At 39.7% G+C, this 18,531-nt stretch overlaps 1 protein-coding gene and 1 long non-coding RNA gene across 2 annotated transcripts; one reads left to right on the top strand and one right to left on the bottom strand.

Annotated features, from left to right (window-relative positions):
* Window positions 1-389: 389 nt before the first annotated feature.
* On the top strand, window positions 390-13,155 carry LOC118496194. Its single transcript, XR_004898685.1, has 3 exons — window positions 390-403; window positions 8,884-8,896; window positions 12,958-13,155. It is a non-coding gene; the product is annotated as an uncharacterized LOC118496194 (long non-coding RNA).
* ggctb (gamma-glutamylcyclotransferase b) lies at window positions 11,690-16,674 on the bottom strand. Its single transcript, XM_031322863.2, has 4 exons — window positions 16,407-16,674; window positions 16,183-16,328; window positions 15,917-16,049; window positions 11,690-12,068 (listed from the first exon to the last, which is right to left on the bottom strand). The coding sequence occupies exons 1-4, from the start codon at window positions 16,614-16,616 to the stop codon at window positions 11,904-11,906; spliced, it is 654 nt and encodes a 217-aa protein (XP_031178723.1). The 5' UTR covers window positions 16,617-16,674; the 3' UTR covers window positions 11,690-11,903.
* Between the last annotated feature and the right edge of the window lie 1,857 nt (window positions 16,675-18,531).

Genomic DNA, 18,531 nt, shown 5'->3' with positions numbered 1-18,531 from the left:
CTGAAGACACCTACAACGCTCATTGGGTTAATTGAAAATGATGACTATAGTCACTACCATAATGAGATAAAAGCATTTGTTGATTACTGCGACACTCATTTCCTAGAACTCAACGTTAAGAAAACTAAAGAATTAGTAATTGATTACAGGAGAAATAAGATGACAACTGAGGCAGTGGAAATCAAAAGTTCAGTAGTAGAAAGGGTGAACACATACAAGTATTTGGCCGTTGTTTTTAATGATAGCCTAACATGGTCTGATCATGTTGACTTATTAATGAAAATATTAAGTTTACGTGTAAGTTGTAAGTAAAGTTGCAGACTTTTAAGGTGAATACTGATGTGGTGAGAATGTTGTTTTTTTATGTCAGTGATATGTAGTGTTTGGAGTTACTCTGTGGTGGGTTGGGGTGGGAATGCTGGGGCAGCTGAGAAGGCCAGGATTGATAGAGTGACTAAAAGGGCTGGAAAAATGGTGGGAGAGTTAGATACAGTGGATAAAGTATATGACGACCATCTGGCAAAAATGACACAGAAAATAATGAGGGACCCGGGTCACCCTCTTCATGGTAATTTGACTGATAGGGTTATGGAACGTAGTGGTAGGTTAAGGCCTCCTGTGGCACAAACTAAGTGGTATGCTCTCTCTTTTATACCTCAGACTATCGTACAGCACAACAAGCACTTTAAATGTTATTTTTGTATTGTATTTGTATTTATTGTATTGTATTTATGCTCTATTTTTTATGGGCATTAAGGCGGGTATGAGGACTGTAATTTCCATTTTTATGGATGAAATAAACTTGACTTGACTTGAGCTTTTGACTTCAGAGCTCTTGAATTAATATGTAATCCTTGAAAGATAAAACTAAAATCTGATAAAACATCACTTTTCGAGTCAGAAATAAAAGCCTTCCTGTTTGTATTCAACATTTCTTTGAATTAAGTTATAATTTAAGAGGATTTAAAATATGTAAAGTTAGAACCAATTTTAAAAACATATGTGTTTAAGTTTGGGGAGTTATATTATGGGATGGACTCAGTGATGAGGTGAAATTGTGCAGCACTCTGTGGATTTGTTTCTTCTGTGGTATTGCTGATGTTCTGGGTTGTTTCATGGATTGTTTAAGACAGCCTTGGGCTTATTACTTTTCCGTGTCGGTTGTTTCTTGTGTGAGTTATATTGTGTGAAATGGACTGGTGTAAACATGTAGGCTATAATGTTTCTGCCAATTGCATATTCACACACATTTTCATGCTGTGTTTATGATAATGTAATCCGAAATAAACTACGCTACTGATTCAAAATGTCTCAGCCAGTTTACTTTTCTAAGTGGTATGTCCCACATTGTGAGGAGGAGGCTGTCAAACTGACCCAGCTGAATGATTAGCCAAAATTCTGTATATTAACCCAACAGTCGTCAGGCAACTCTTGTTTATAGTGAACCTAAAACTGACCGAAAAAGACTACTTTTATGAACTCATAATAATTATGTAGTTATGTACTACCATGCTGTGGAGCCTAGAGTGTGCCACTGGAATAATTATACACATTTATAGTGTTCAATTAGAGTTAAGTCATTAATCAATACAAATGCAATCATAGATTGGTGGACTGAAGCTGTATTTAAATGTGTTATAAAGCTTAAAGTAAAATAAAACTAATTATTGTATGATTACATTTCCATAATTAAAACCTGTTATGAAATGGCTGAAATTCCATGCTTTTGGGTCTAAACGTCATACCCAAATTAAAAGTGGTACAGCTCCCATATACTTTGACACTCTGGGGTGTGCCTGATATCACTGGAAAGCTAAGACTCTCACGTTTTTGTTACAAGTGTCAGGGTGATTCTAGGCCTTACTGACACAGAGTTACAGAGGCTACAATGGAGGGTTTTTTCCCCCCATCCAAGTCATACATCTGTAAACTGACTAAAACATACTGCTGTAAACACATCTAGGTGAGATACAGACAACACAAGACCATAGCCACATGTCTCAGCTTACTACAGAAAACATTTGAAGTCAAAAGACTCAAAATGGATTTTATATGAATTTTTTTCTACGTATGTCTGCGTTTTTCTTATGTCCATTTGGAAAGTGCAAAGCAAAAGACCAAAAAAGTGCAAAATACAAAACTTCTCAAATACACAAACACACACACATCAATCACACACAAACTTGAAATAACTGTTTACATAAATATATAGAAATAAGTAATTATAAATTGTTCAGGGTGTGCTATGTATTAATCCAGTCCCTGTTTATGGTCAAACAGAGAACGCATCACAGGATGAGAATTTCACTGTAGTCCACAGTGTCGTTTGAATCGTCTCCTTATTGGCTAAAAAGGTTGGAGGGTCTCGTAACATGGAATTGCAACTGGCTCAAGCAACTGTCGATCACAGCCAATGTGACCCAAATCGGATGCAGAGCCATCATTGGGTTTCCAGCTGTCTATCTCCGCCTCCCGGGAATGGATTGGCTCATGAGAGGTTTACTTCGTAAGACTTAGGAGAACAACATGGATGCCCTCATTGGCCGTTAGAAGTCTCGCATGAGAAGTCAGACGCTTTTGAAAAGCCCGGAAGTGAAATAGTGTTTGTCTTTTTTTGTAATTCGGTCTCGTAACTTCAAGATTGTGAGGCAAACAGCTAGTTTTTGATAAAATGGCTTGGATATTCCATTTCCTTGGACTCTTGGCGAGTTATGAAAAAAAAGTTTTTGGGACAGTACAGTAACGAAGTACAAGTACTTCGTTACTGTACTTAAGCAGAATTTTCACATATCTGTACTTTACTTGGTTATTTATATTTCTGGAAACTTTTACTTTTGCTCCACTACATTTCGTAAATAAAATGTATACACTGCATGACCCTGAGTTGGCATGCAATGTTGTAATGTAACGAAGTACAAATACTTGGTTACTGTACTTAAGCAGAATTTTCACATATCTGTACTTTACTTGGTTATTTATATTTCTGGAAATGTTACTTTTACTCCAATACATTTCCTAAATAAAATGTATACTTTTACTCCATTACATTTGCCCTGAGCGTCTTAGTTACTTGTTACTACAAAATAAAATCAGAAGAAATTTGTTACACTGGAAAAAAGGTTTGGTTAATCTTTGCTCCTAGAATGCAAGTTAATGTACGCTCCATTCCAGTTGGTGATGTGATGTCTGTTTGTTGCCAAGCAAAAAAAAAAGAAGAAGAGGAGGAAGCATAATAACTGATAGCGTCATGGAAGCACCTGGTGCAGGCTCTACCGCCATGGTAACAGACGAAGACCACCCCGACGACAGTGGTGATGAAGATAACGTTACACACCTTTGGCCATAATCAAATGTTTTTTTTACTTTTACTTTCACTTCTAATACTTAAGTACATTTAATATCAGAAAATTACTTTTGATACTTAAGTACAGTAAATATCAGATAACTCAAGTAATATTCTAGAAAGTGACTTTAACTTCTACCAAAGTCATTTTCTGGTAAAATACTTGTACTTTGGACAACTCAGTTAGACTGATCTCATGGAATGTTAAATCAATGAATGGTCCAATCAAACGTTCTAGGATCTTTACTCATCAAAAAACTTGAAGGCAGATATTGTGTTTCTGCAGGAAACCCATTTAAAGAAGTCAGATCACATTAGGCTACACAAACCTTGGATCAGCCAGGTGTTTCATTCTAACTTTAATATAAAGGCAAGAGGTGTTGCAATACTGGTGAATAAAAAAAACTCAACCATCACACCACCTTATGCTATTTCTGACCAAAATGGCAGGTATGTAATTGTTACAGGCACTTTATTCTAAACCCCAGTGCTCCTAGTCAACGTTTATGCTCCTAACTGGGACGATGTTGATTTCATGAACAGGATCTTATCCTCTTTACCAACCTTGAATACACATAATCTTATTTCTGGCGGAGAGCTCAATTGTGTTGTAGACACAGTTTTAGACTGCTGTGCCCCGAGACCCTCACCGCTCTCCAAGACGTCCAGGTCTTTAACAAACTTTATGGAAGAAAACAGGTGTGTGGACCCATGGAGGTATAGGAACCCCGTATTGAAATAATTCTCTTTTATTGATAGAACCCTTTTAGACTCTGTCCATTCTGTTGACTATTTGGCCATTGTGATATCGGATCATGCGCCACTACAGATGGATATTTCCTTACTTTGAACAGAAAGGACCCCCCTCTCTGGAAATTTGACACGTTGCTACTTTCCGACAAGAGTTTCTGTGACAAAATCTCAAATTCTATTGATACCTTCATACTTACTAACAAATCTGATTCAATATCTCATTCTCTGCTCTGGGAGACTTTAAAGGTTGTTCTGCGTGGTGAAATTATCTCCCACGTATTCCATGCGAACAGAATTCGGAAAAAACGGTTACAAGACCTTACAGATTTTATTCTTTAACTTGACACTGATTATGCTACAGCCCCTCTCCTGAGCTGTATAAAAGGAGACTAGATCAATCTATTATCCACAAAGGAAGCAGAAGGTTTATTGCTGCACTCCCGAGGCCTGTTATATGAGTATGGGGACAAGAATAGTCGGCTACATGCACACCAGCTTAATCCGCAAGCAGCCTCTCGGCTGATTCCTCAGATAAGAGATGGCTCTTACAATATTGTCTAAAAGCCTCAGGACGTTAATAAGGTCTTGAGTCTTTTTACTCGTATCTCTACAAATCTTAACCTCCTTCCAACAGAAGGTGTATGGAAGACTTTTTAAATGGCTTGGAATTCCCATCTATTGACCCAGAATTGGCTAATGATTTAGACAGGCCACTAGACGTTAACGAGATCACAGAGGCTATCAAATCTATACAAAGTGGCAAGGTACCAGATGGTTATGGGGCAGTGTTTTATAAAAAGTTTTGTGGTAAGCTTGCTCCACTTCTCGTGGAAATGTTTAATGAGTCCTTGGAGAATGGGTTGTTGCCGCACACACTCGCCTAAGCAACCATTTCTCTTTTACTTAAAAGAGACAAAGACCCCTTGGACTGTGGGTCAATACCTAAGTCAAACTTATCGCTAAAGTGATGGCCAGACGTCTTGAAAACATCCTGCCTCAGATTATTTCTGAAGACCAAACTGGCTTCATTAAAGGGCGCCACTCTTTTGCCAATTTTAGAAGACTCTTAAATGTTATTCACACTTCCCTCTCTCCCTCCTAAGGTCATTGTTTCTCTGGATGCGGAGAAAGCTTAAGACAGTATAGAGTGGGAATACTTGATTACAGCTCTGCGAAAATGTGGGTCAGACTCCTCTACTCCGCCCCTGTTGCTTGTGTTACCACCAACTCTATGCATTCTCCTTTCTTTCCACTAACTAGAGGGATGTGCCAGGGTTGTCCCCTGTCCCCATTGCTGTTTGCCATTGCGGTCGAACCTCTCTCAATTGCACTTAAGTCCTCAACTCATTTTCACGGTATCACCCGCTATTGAGTGGAGCACAGGGTATCCCTTTATGCTGATGATCTTTTGCTTTTTTGACGGACCCTGTAGCCTCCCTCCCTCATGTTGATTCTATTTTAAGGGAGTTTGGCTCTTTCTCAGGCTATAAGCTGAATTTTCAAAAGAGTGAGTGTTTCCCGGTTAACAGCCCAGCCTTGCAAATTAAACAGCCTTCAATTCCCTTTCGTTTGGCACAATCTGGTTTGAAATATCTAGGCATTAAGATTACCCGTACCTTGACTTCTCTTTTTGAAGCTAATTTCCCCCCTTTAATTACTAACATGAAAGCCGACTTTCAGCGGTGGAGCAGCCTGCCCCTTTCACTCTCAGGAAAGGTACAGTGTGTTAAAATGAAGATCTTGCCCAAATTTATATATATTTTCCAATGTCTTCCTTTGTTTTTACCGAAGTCCTTTCTTTGTATGGTAGATCAGGCAATCTCTACCTGTATATGGGGGGGGAAATGTTCCTAGAATAAGTAGAACAATTCTGCATAGATCTAGATTGACTGGTGGACTTGCACTTTCCAATTTTATGCATTAATATTGGTCTGTGAACATTCAAAAATGTATTTATTGGTTGAGAGCCCCTGAAACTGGCTGGTGCACCTTTGAGGCTCAATTGTGTCATTCATCTTCCCTCATGGCTCTGGTTGGCTCCTCTCTCCCTTTCTCTCCCTCTCGCCACTCCTTGAACCTTGTTGTTCTATCCACTTTAAAGATCTGGATATAATTCCGTTGTCATTTTGATTTCTGCTCAACGCCCATCTTAGGGCCCATTAGCAATAACCACCTGTTTGTTCCCTCCACTCTGGACTCAACTTTTGCACGCTGGAGCAGACTAGGTATAAACTGTTTCAAAGATCTGTACGAGGGTGATACCTTCTCTAGCTTTGACTCGCTATGTCTTAAATTTGGTTTGCCCCGATCAAATCTATTTCGCTACTTAAGGTCCACAATTTTGTACGTACGCAGTTTGATTCATTCCCTAAACCTCCCCAGCAAGCATTATGGGAGAAACTTTTTGATATACTACCAAATCAAAAGGGACTTATCTTTAGCATTTATCAAATGACTATGCGTCTGATTAAAGACAATGTTGCTAAGACAAGATCTAGGTGGGAGGTGGAGCTCGGGGTGGGGCTGACCGAGGATTGGTGGAGGGGAGCACTGGACAGGGTAAATTCTTCTTCCACTTGCGCCCGACTCAGTTTAATACAACTGAAGGGGGTTCACAGAGTGCACCTGAGCAAAGCGAGACTGGCCGAAATATACCCAGATTCCGAATGTAATTCTCTCACATGTTTTGGTCCTGTCCAAGGCTTGCATCTTTCTGGTCTTCAATATTCAATGTGCTTTCAACAGTCCTGAACACTAGATTGCGGCCCTGTCCATTGCTGGCCATTTGTGGAGTACCGGCTGAGCCTCTCCCTATTAATTCAAGCAAGATTGACATAGTTGCTTTTGCCACACTTTTAGCCAGATGGAGAATACTTCTGGCTTGGAAATCATCAACACCCCCCCCCCCCCCCTCCCCCCTTTCTCCTCCTGGCTGAAAGACATGATTTTGTTTCCAAACCTAGAGAAGATCAAGTTTGCTCTCAGAGGGGTTAGTGAGGGATTTCTAAAAAAGTGGCAGCCTTTTATTTCCTACTTTAACAGTCTATCTGTTCTCCCTCCTGGATAAGTTGGACAATTGACAAAGTCCGGTAATGCTGTGTGTGTGTGTGTGTATGTGTGTGTGTGTGTGTGTGTGTGTTAACTATACAACAACTGTGGAATATATCCTGACCCTGACCTATGTCTTTGCTTCATTCTTGCTCCTTTTTTGTACTTTATTTTATTTTGACATTTATTTATTGATTTCTCAGCTGTTTATTATTGCTATTCTTGCCATATATGTTTTTGCTTAATTTTGGTCTTCTCCAAATATCAATAACCATTTCTTTGGTCTTAGCACATTTACTGAAGGACACGTCACCATCATCAATGATCTTCATCCACACCCTGCAGGACATGACTCACATCACAGAGTCACTGGTAAACTGAAGACACACAAGGGGTTTTGAGTACTTTGCCAGCTGTCTGTCTGTTTCAGGCTGGAAACATATTTAGTTCTGCTGTAAAGTTGGGTATTTTAACATCGGGGTCCGTGGGGATTGACTCCCTCTTGGATCCAGCCTCAAGTGGCATCTCAATGAACTGGAGTTTTTGGTAATTTTGTATTGCTCAGCACCGGAGGTTGCTGCTTTGTCATGATCCAGACGCCAGGGTTGGCCAAAACCTTCAATATAAAGATCAACGCCAGAGTCGTGGTCTTTAAGCCAGGTTCCGTCCTAGTAGAGTTGGCGTCTCTCCAAAATTGCCGGTGGAATAACAATTTCAGGCTCCAGTGCTGCTACATTGGTGTTATAGTGTTTAACCTATGGGCTCACGCAGGGCAAACACAGCCACAAGAAGTGTCAGAAACACCACGAAACCATGTGCCACATCTATGATCGACAGATGACAGTGAGATCAAACAGATCACCATTCACTGACTAACCAGCAGTCCAGTATCCACAATTAACAATACAACAAACAACAAGAAGATTAGAGTGGTTGAATAATAGCTGGTTTGAAATAAGCGAGAGAAGAATGTTTGATTGTAGAGAGCACACACAGATCAATAGAGCCAATGACATTTAAACAGAGATGTAAGCACATGCAGGTCACCATCACTCTCAGACGGTGATGCAGCTGCTTGTGTAATGGCCCACGTGTGGTTTCTTGCTGTGTCCCACTTAACTGTTGTTGAGTCCACAGTGCCTGTGGGGGGGCCACTAGGCTCAGCAGTTAGGACTGTGGCTGTATGGCATGACAGGATACCTGTTTCCTGAAGTGTGGGAACAAACTGAATGAACAAGCATGTATGTGTTGTTGCTATACAGTGTTAAAACATACTTGAGCACAACTTTAAATATGGGAGGGAATTCAGGGTTCAAGCCTGCACTGCAGCCCTGACTCTCCTCCGCTGAATAAGAATGAACGTGAGCTGCAGCTGCACAGCACAGAACAATCTGTTTTGCCTTGTTCCCCACAGACAGGACAACTTTCTGTCCTAGATACATCCCTGTGTCTCAGATGATATGTTTATTTGGAATTACGTCACAGCTCTGCTTGGGTGGTTAAGAGGCCTGGAAAACAAAATGTGTGAAGTGAAGAGAGGGATGCTGTAGAGCAGCCTGGCTGGCAGAGGTGGGCTGAGTTTTACAAGGCCCAACTCTAAAGGAGGCCAATACTGTATCCTGTTTCCAAAAATAAACAAAAGGATAGTGGCCTTTCAGACACTCAACTCCAAACAGAGGGACAGCTGGAGCCGGCCAAACACCAAAATCACGTGGAACATCCTCTCTTTCCAGTAACAGGCTCTGACATCCTGTGACCTTCTTCACTGTCTGCAATGCTGCAGCAAACAGTGTGTCTGCCTGGCCTTCTTGGGTTATCTGATGGCTTTTTGACCTAACAAAGATCTGACTGGGACTGAAATGTTGTCCATTTAAATACATTTGTTACTTGCTACTCTTTTCATAATCTGATGGTTTGCCTGAACCTTTTTGAGGCCAATCGAAAGTCCTCCCCCAAACTCTCCAACATAGAGGCTCCTCTGGCCACACAACTCACCAATATTAAATTTGAATATATTAGAGACGTCCACACTGTAGCATGTCTGCTTACTTTGCCATGGCCAATATATACTATCTGCGGAGAAGAGGCATGAAGGATTCTAGTAAAATGGCATAGGTCAACTTTAGGATCAAAAGTAAAAAGGGCTCACCAGCATTCATTTGTTTTATTTTTAAAACTGTAATTTGTGTGGCACATTAGCTGTAGGTAAACACACACATGTTAAAGATGTATAGGTAAACTTGGAGGTCCGACCTATCAGTGGTCTCTGCTGAGCTTATTTTCTGTCCTGTGTTGCTTTGCTAGCATCTTTGGTAAACCAAATCTAGCGTTAGGAACAGCAACATGTCACCGTCGGTCGAACTGACTGCTGCTAGTTTGGGTGCTGTCAGTTTCTTTAGTGGCGCACAAGGTAAATTAGCTCACCAAGCTAACGTTACTCAAAGTGTTGACATGTGAAGGCATCAAACATGCATTTTAGATAAAGACGAGATATACTGGATATACACACACACACACACACACACACACACATATAACATATATATATATATATATATATCACAATGTTTGTTTACAATAACTTCCGTTTAGAAACCTCCTGTGTCCCGTACATACAATTTAACGTTTCAGAGCAAACAGGAGGTTTCTTACCGGAAGTTATTGTAAACAAACATTGTGTAAACAAACATTGTGATTGGGTCTATTAATTGAGTCTTCCATTTAACGTTTGCATCCACTCTAGAGGTGATTGCCTGAAATTAAGAATACACCAAACCAACAACGTCTGTCTGAAGACACTTAACACACGCTAGATCTCTCACCCTTAATACACTATGTTATGTTTGGTTGCATCAAATGCAAAAACCAACAGGTACAGGTGGCTTGTTGAATCCTCTCACCTGAAAAAGAAAACAATGTAATTGAACATTGAAAATGTCAAAGGTCATAAAGGAGGTTTTCAGGTAGCAGAGTCAAGCATTTCAACTGAGAAATGTCAGAGAGCAGTTTGTGACGAGCTCCTAAATACACAGTGACTGCAGAGAGTATTCATTTCAGTTTCATTTTATTTAGTCAAGTGAAAGTAGCATCACAAATATTACATTTCATAGAGCATTAAAGGAATGTCTTGCATGTTTCCTTCACGTCAAATTAAAGCCACAGATTTAGAATGTAATTTCTTGAAGGAATGAAAATAATCCTGCAGTGACTTGCTCGCTATATTTAAACCTGCTTCTATTGTAGGAAATCATGGCATTGTAGTTTGGTACTGTGGAGCAGAGTGACAAATCATTCTCATACTGTACCTGCAGTACCATGTATGATATGGTATGGCCATTTAAGGAATATTTTAGTTGCCCATGACTCAAAGTGGTGCTACAAGCAAGACGTTAGAATATTAAAATACATTTTAACCATAAAAACATAAAGGCATGATTGTGAAGCCCAAAAGAAACTCTGTTTTTAGTCACAGAGTGCTCCTTGGGTCTGTAGAGAGTGTCTCTCTGGTGCTCTTCAGTTTGTGGATCCAAGTGTAAAAGTGTTGAAAGAAACATAGCCACTCAAAAGAGTAAAGTTTAAAAAGCCTTTAATATATTCTTGGCTAAATCTTGTTTTATTGTTCCTTATAGTAATATGTATACAGTAAATATTCCTGGTGGATCTCCCACCTCTATACTGTCAAAATGTGGTCGTTATTTCATGTGAACAGGCCGCTCAGGTCAGACAACAGACCCATCCATCAGTGGTTGACTCACGCACCAGGAAGGTTAGCCAGGTTACCCATTCAGCAGTTAGCTAAGGTGCACTTGTTAAGAAGTTACAGTATTAGGGTTGCATCTTTTAAATAATGGTACAGTTGCCTATGTGCAAAATGACAAGTAGCATCACAAATATTACATTACATAGAGTATTAAAGGAACATATAGTGTCTTACATTTTTCCTTCATGTCAAATTATAGCCACTGATATTGAATGTATGAAAATAACCCTGCAGTGACTTACTTGCTTTACTTAGGTAAGTAATACCATTAAAGCTTTAGTGCGTAACTTTTATGAACTTAATGAAGGTCCGTTACATTCAAGACATTGCCAAATGAGTTGCTACAAAGCTAATTCAGACTATCAGCTCCACACAACTCTCTCTGGATTTCTCAGTATGGCTATGTTCAGAAGATTGTGGCGTCCGGCGACTTTCCAGCGCAGAAGCTCGAGTGAAGATAGTTAGCACTTCTGAAGAGTCCATCATGTTTTTTTTAATCCTGTCCTCCTTGGTTAGAAACAACTGTGTGGCGGAGGGTTGGGGGCGCGTGTGCGATCACGGAAGGCTTGTATTATGTGGACGCGCCGACAGTTTTGTTGTCATTACTTAGAATTCCTCATGGGGGAGACAGAAACTACGCACTATAGCTTTAAACCTGCTATTTTTGTAAAAACATAAAGGCATGATTGTGAATCCCAAAAAAATTATTGTTATATATATATATATATTGTTATAATTAATATATTATTGTTTCTTATGGTGATATGTATTCACTAAACATGTCACACCTCGATACTGTCAAAATGTGACCGTTATTTTCATCTGACCAGGCCTGTTCAGGTCAGACCACAGACCCATCACTGCTGTGTTCTAAGTTAAGGTTAGCCATTAAGCAGCTAGCTTAGGTGCACTTGTTAAGAAGCTCCAGTATAAAGGGTTGCATACAGTGTTACGAGGACTTTCCTTTGGTAAAAAGTGGAGCTGGACTCTGCTGGATAATCAGGCATCAGAACAGTGGTTGTCCCTCTCTTTGGCTCTCCTTCTGGCTCGCTCCAGTTCAGCCATCATGGGCAGAGGGCCCTCATACATGTTGGTCTTGATGGTTCTCAGCCTCTCCTGGTAGTCCTTTGGCAAGCCGTTCTGCTCCGCTCCCATTACAATCACCTGCAGTGAGCCATGAAGCTCAAAATGTTATATGGTCCCTGATTTACTCATGACCCACATCCCTGAATGTTCTCCCAGCTCACTATGGGGTGCCGTTTGTAAAGCGGCTCACGCTGAAAATAACAGCAACATTTTGTCACAAGCTTCAAAGAATGTTTAAAAAACTGGTATGAATTTTTGAGGGTCACTTTTTTGCACATTTACAACAATATTTGTCAACTTAGAGATATTTTAAATAGTTAAATCCAAATATTAAATGTTACACCTAAATGTTAAATCTAAATGCTAAATCTAAATGTTAAATTTAAATCTAAATCTAAATATTAAATCTAAATCTAAATCTAAATGCTAAATCTAAATCTAAATCTAAATGTTAAATCTAAATCTAAATCTAAATGTTAAATCTAAATGTTAAATCTAAATCTAAATCTAAATGTTAAATCTAAATCTAAATCTAAATCTAAATGTTAAATCTAAATCTAAATACTAAATCTAAATGTTAAATCTAAAAGTTGAATCTAAATGTTAAATGTTAAATCTAAATGTTTCGGGTGAAACTAAATATTTAACTAATATGCTAATTCAAAATGCTGGTCGATGCCTGGCATTTTGAATTAGCATATTAGTTAAATATTTAGTTTCACCCGAAACATTTAGATTTAACATTTAGATTTAGATTTAACATTTAGATTTAACAATTAGATTTAGCATTTAGATTTAGATTTAACATTTAGATTTAGATTTAATATTTAGATTTAACATTTAGATTTAGATTTAATATTTAGATTTAACATTTAGATTTAGATTTAGATTTAGCATTTAGATTTAGATTTAATATTTAGATTTAACATATAGATTTAGATTTAGCATTTAGATTTAATAGGGTTAGGGTTAACATTTAGGTGTAACATTTAATATTTGGCTTTAACTATTTAAAATATCTCTAAGTTGACAAATATTGTTGTAAATGTGCAAAAAAGTGACCCTCAAAAATTCTTACCAGTTTTTTAAACATTGTTTGAAGCTAAATGTGACAAAATGTTGCTGTTATTTTCAGCGTGAGCCGCTTTACAAACGGCACCCCATAGCTCACTGTGTTGGATATTCTGAAACTCAGCTGTGTTCAGATCAGATCAGATCAGAGTGACAAAGTATTATTTGAAAAAAGTAAAAGCCATCAGAATGAATGAATCATACATCACATAACTTACTTTGACGTGAGCCCTCGTTCCCCCCAAGCAGATTAGTCTTTCCACCTCTGTACTGTACTGCACTGCACTGTACTGCACTGTAGTGTTCCATACTGCACTGTTCGTTACTGTACTGTACTGTACTGTACTGCACTGTACTGCACTGTACTGCACTGTACTGTTCTGTACTGCACTGTTCGTTACTGTACTGTACTGCACTGCACTGCACTGTAGTGTACTGCACTGTACCGTACTGTACTGTACTCTACACTATTGTTCTGTATGTAACAGTTATGTGGGCTACACAGAGTCAGTATCCAAAGATCACAGTAAATGTATGTGCTCATACAGAGAGACGAGGTCCAGAACAACAGAGGGAACAGTACAGTGGACTCGTGCATACACACCATAGAGACAAAGCTGAGCCCACAAAGCCCCGCTGCCTTTCTCTCAGGCATGTTTGCAGCTCTCACATGTGCAAAAGAACAGTCTGGTATTTCAGCTTACAGACTGTCGGAGCTGTGAAACGTGGCGAGTGTCCTCACTATTTGGATGTGTTGATCACATAGGTGAGCAGACTCATCCTTGTTCCAGATGCTTTACACAGACACATGGGTTGGACTGGCACATACGCGCGCGCACACACACACACACACACACACACACACACACACACACACCGTCCTGCTGACACTACTCAGAGCACCACATGTGGATTCATCCGCCACTGAAAATTAGATTTACTAATGAACTCCTCCTTACCTACTCATACAACTAACATTTTGAAGTACTTATTTGAGTATATCTATCTTATATTATTTTATAGTTGTACTCCACTACATTTCAGAGGGCAATAATACATAAAGACACACACATGGTAAGCTTATAAAATACAACACAGATTGAGGCCAGTTATTAGCAGTTCCACCAAAGAGACATTTCCCCTCTAAACTTCTCCAGTGGTTTTATTTTATTGTTTGAGGCCCAAAGAGTCCAAATGATCTGATTTGTGTATCAGAACTTTGTTTCTTCTTCTTTCCTTCCCCATTTATCATTGGAACCACAGGACTAAACTAGCTCGTCTCACATTAGCAGACCTATCTGCACAGCGCTGTGTCAGTGCTGGAGTATGGTCTGGATACACCGCTTATCTATTCTGGGATAGGGAGAAACACTCTTGTTTGTATTGTATTAATTGTATTTCTTTAAAGAGCCCCTATTAAGCTTTTGGGGATTTCCCCCCATCTTTTAGTGTGTAATATACATTTTTGTGTATGTAATAGATGTGCAAGTTAAAAAGAAAAAACGCATTTCACTCCAAATGGAGCTTTCTCTCCCACAGACAGCACTTTTTCTCAGCTGTCTGAAACGTCTCACCCACATACCTGTCTAAAATTCCTCAATTAATGATGTCATTAGTTGAGAAAGCCAGCCCAGTTTTACAGATGCCCTGCCCATAGGTGTTGCCTGAGCAAGCACAGCCCGCCCAGTGGCTTGTTTGAATTTGGTTGACTAATCACAACCGAGTGGGCCAGTTGACCAATCAGAGCAGACTGAGCTTTTCAGGCAGAGGAGCAGCAGCAATGGGCAGTATGAGAAACATTATATGTTTTTGAACATCAAACCATGTAAACCTATTCTAGTAGACCGCAAGAGTGCAAATATGACACTGAAAAGGAGTATAATAGGGGCTCTTTAAACTAATCACAAGCAGCGCAGTCCTGAGCAGCGCTAACCCCTGGATGCTGCGACGGTGCCCTTGCGAAGAAGAAGACAGAGTTAGTGGAAAGGCCGACTGAAAACTAGCTAGCTAACTGTATCTAAAGGCGCTGACACACCAACCCGATTATCGGCCGTCGGACAGTCTGGTGAGGTCAGTGACCCGAGTCTGTTTGGTGTGTTCCGTGCCGTCGTCAGTCGGAGGAGCAGTCGGCCGACCTGACTTGTTGAATCGGCCAGTGGGCAGTCGGACTCAATGACCAATATGATTGGTGGAGTGCTAACCCGGAAATGATGAGCGGGATGGGCGTGACGGACGCCTCTCAAAATCTGACGAAAATCTTTTAAACTGACCTTTGTTGATCTGAAATGAAGACAGATTCAGCAACTGCATGGCCTATTTCTCTCTTAAAATGTTTTCAGAAACACGTTTCCTTGGACTATTTTCGAAAAATACGAGATCGTATTCCAAACGAGCCGCCATTATGGTCGGGCTTTGAAATTCGAGAGAAGCCAAGCCCACGTGATGCGTTCGTCCAATCAGCTGCCGGTTTTCTTTTTTTGGGTGACAATACAGATTAATGCCGCCTGCTGTTACGGAGACGTATTAGGTCTCGTGCACGCGCAGAACGTATGCTCAAGTTTTGTTTTTTGGAAATGACTGAGCCTTTTTAAAACATGAAACTATATATTTGTGAGCCATTTTAAAAGACGCATCTTCAGTAGAAAACAGTGGGTTTGGTGCTGGGTGCCACTAACAGGGTCGGGAGAGACGGACTAACACACAGTTGGTTTTTATGGCAATTGTTGACAGTAAAACATGTAGAATAACACATGACAATGACATTCTCATGGTTGAAGAACCTACTTGGCATTCACAACTGGCTGTAAAGAATCCCTCCCCCAGCATGACCTGTAGCATGGATGCTGCATTCTTACCTGCAGGTACTGTGGCGAAGGTGGGGCGTACACACAGCTGTTCATTATGTACGTACGACAGTTGAGCTCATGGCCTTTTGTCTTCACTGAGAGTTCCACAGGACTGTACGCACCTAACGTCACATTCTCCTGACTGAGTGTGTCACCCATGCAAGCACATTGAAACACATACACACACACACACACACACACACACACACACGGTAGATGTCAGTTTCACAGGCAAAAATTTTAAGAAATCTAGCAGAGGTCATAGAAAACGTCACCTGTCCAGAGACTCCAGGTCAGACATGCTCATCCTCCACACCACGCCCCACACCTCATCCCCTGGGCTGTGCTCAATGGTGGCCACACCTCCATGCCACCGGTCACTGGCCAGGCCTTTATAGTTCCCAAACACCAATCTATAGTCCTGAAAAAGAGAGAAAAAAGCTGTAAGTGTGTACGGCTTATGGGACAGCTCACTGATGCTCCTGATATCAGACTGTACCTTGAGCCGGGCCACACAGTGCACCGTGGCGGAGGGATTCTTCAGCTGCAGCCGCTCCTTCAGCAGGTTGCTGCCGTATGCAAAGTACAGGAAGGTGTGCCTATTCTCCATGCCGTTACCAGCTTCTGCCAGGAGGAAGACGAGAACAAGAAGGGCTGAGAGGAAGGCAACAGGAGGTGGAGAGTGGAGTGTTTGGAGGTGAGAGATCATGAGCTGCAGTGACCAAATGAAGTCCTGGCCTTCCAGCACTCACACACCATTGTCATGCTAATCCACCGAGCTCTATTCACACTCACAATACTGGTTTGCCTCATGTGTTGAGCCAACAGCTCTGAGCTCACACACACACACACACACACACACACATACACACACATGCACGCATGCCCGCCCGCACACGCACACACACACACACACACACACACACACACACAAATCAATGACAATGACAGCAACAACAGCGACTTATTTAAATCCACTTGAAGGGAACAATTTACAGGGACATAAATATTCTGAACATTAAATACATTTACAAAATCATGGGCCATCGGCATACAAAAGGTCTTTAAAATATTAAGCATATCACTCTGCTCTCATGGGCTCAAGTAACAGCGTCTTCGCTATATATGGCAGCTGCCTATGATAGCAGATAGAGCACAGTACTTTGCTAGCCATTTAGCCCTCTTTTTGGGCGATTGATATCGCACATTTTAAATTGCTTTATGTTTTTTATCTCTCTTAAAAATTAGATTCACGATCTCATTAGCACACACACACACACACACACACACACACACACACACACACACACACACACACACATACACAATTATATACATATGTATGCATAATAATAGGACTATAGCATAGTATTTACAGCAGGCTTGTGCAAAATTCAGAATTGGCCTCCATTCAATTCATGAATTGGAATTTGAATTGAATTGACTCCGTCCCACAGGAAGTTGAATTGTAATTTGAATTGGAATGACAGGAAGTGGAATTAAATTCATGGAAATTCAAATAAATTCCACACAGTCACACAACAGAATGTGTTGAATCTCACATATATTCTCAATGTTGGGAAGGTTACTTTGGAAATGTAATTGCTTATTGTTATCGTAAGTTATTGTAAGTTACCCATTATAAATGTGGTTTGGATTACTTTATTTGGATTACTTTATCAATACAAAGCAATTTCCTTTTAGTTTGATTAGTAACTAATTGAATTACACATTTTACCTCACTAATACAACTAAATACAATTACATACATTTTGTAATTTAATAACATAATTTCATTACACATAACTAGTCACTCCTCAACCCTGCATACATTTGTTCCAATATATAGATAATGATAAGCATTCTGGGAAATGTTTCATCCTGTTTGACAAAATTACAATTACAATAAATACAAAAAAAATACAATAAATCAAACTTAATTATTTGGTCTGTGACTAGAGATTTTAACATTCATTGGTGGGGGAAAACATTTCCTGTTAATGTAATCTGTAGTAGTTTAAACAAATATAATTGATAGAATATGTAATGCAATCATATCTGACATATATTGTAAAGCTTCATTGTTAAACACTTTACTTAACTTATGTATATGAGTTTCTTTGAATTTTTATTGCATTGCAATTCTGTTTCCTTTAATTCAAATTCAAATTGGAATTCTAGATCCTGTTTTTGACATCAATTGAAATTCAATTGAAATTCAAGAATTAAATTGGAATTTAGAAGTCATTCTCAATTCAATTCTGAATTGTGCACAAGCCTGATTTACAGAGGCTATAACGAGGCAAATATCTTGGTGGTGACAATTACATTACAACATTAGGCTTCACAGGAAACCTGAGGGTAATAGGAAGTAGGGCAGAAAACCTCAGCAATGACTTATTAACAACAGGATAACAGCCTCATGCCATTACCATAATGATTAGAGGATACAGAGGTTTTCATTTCCCAGCCTTGGTTCATGGTTATTACACCAAAACTGCCATCTGTGTCTCCAGGTGAGACATCACAGCATGGGAAGGTATTACTTGGTTTTTACCCCAGTATTATTGAGAAAATATGTCCCTAATATAACCTGATTATTGTATACAATGTTTACAGTGCTA

The sequence above is a fragment of the Sander lucioperca genome, chromosome 10 (assembly GCF_008315115.2).
Source record: "Sander lucioperca isolate FBNREF2018 chromosome 10, SLUC_FBN_1.2, whole genome shotgun sequence".
NCBI lineage: Eukaryota > Metazoa > Chordata > Actinopteri > Perciformes > Percidae > Sander > Sander lucioperca.
The sequence above is the reverse complement of the archived record's forward strand: the minus strand, read 5'-3'. Positions and strand labels throughout refer to the sequence as shown.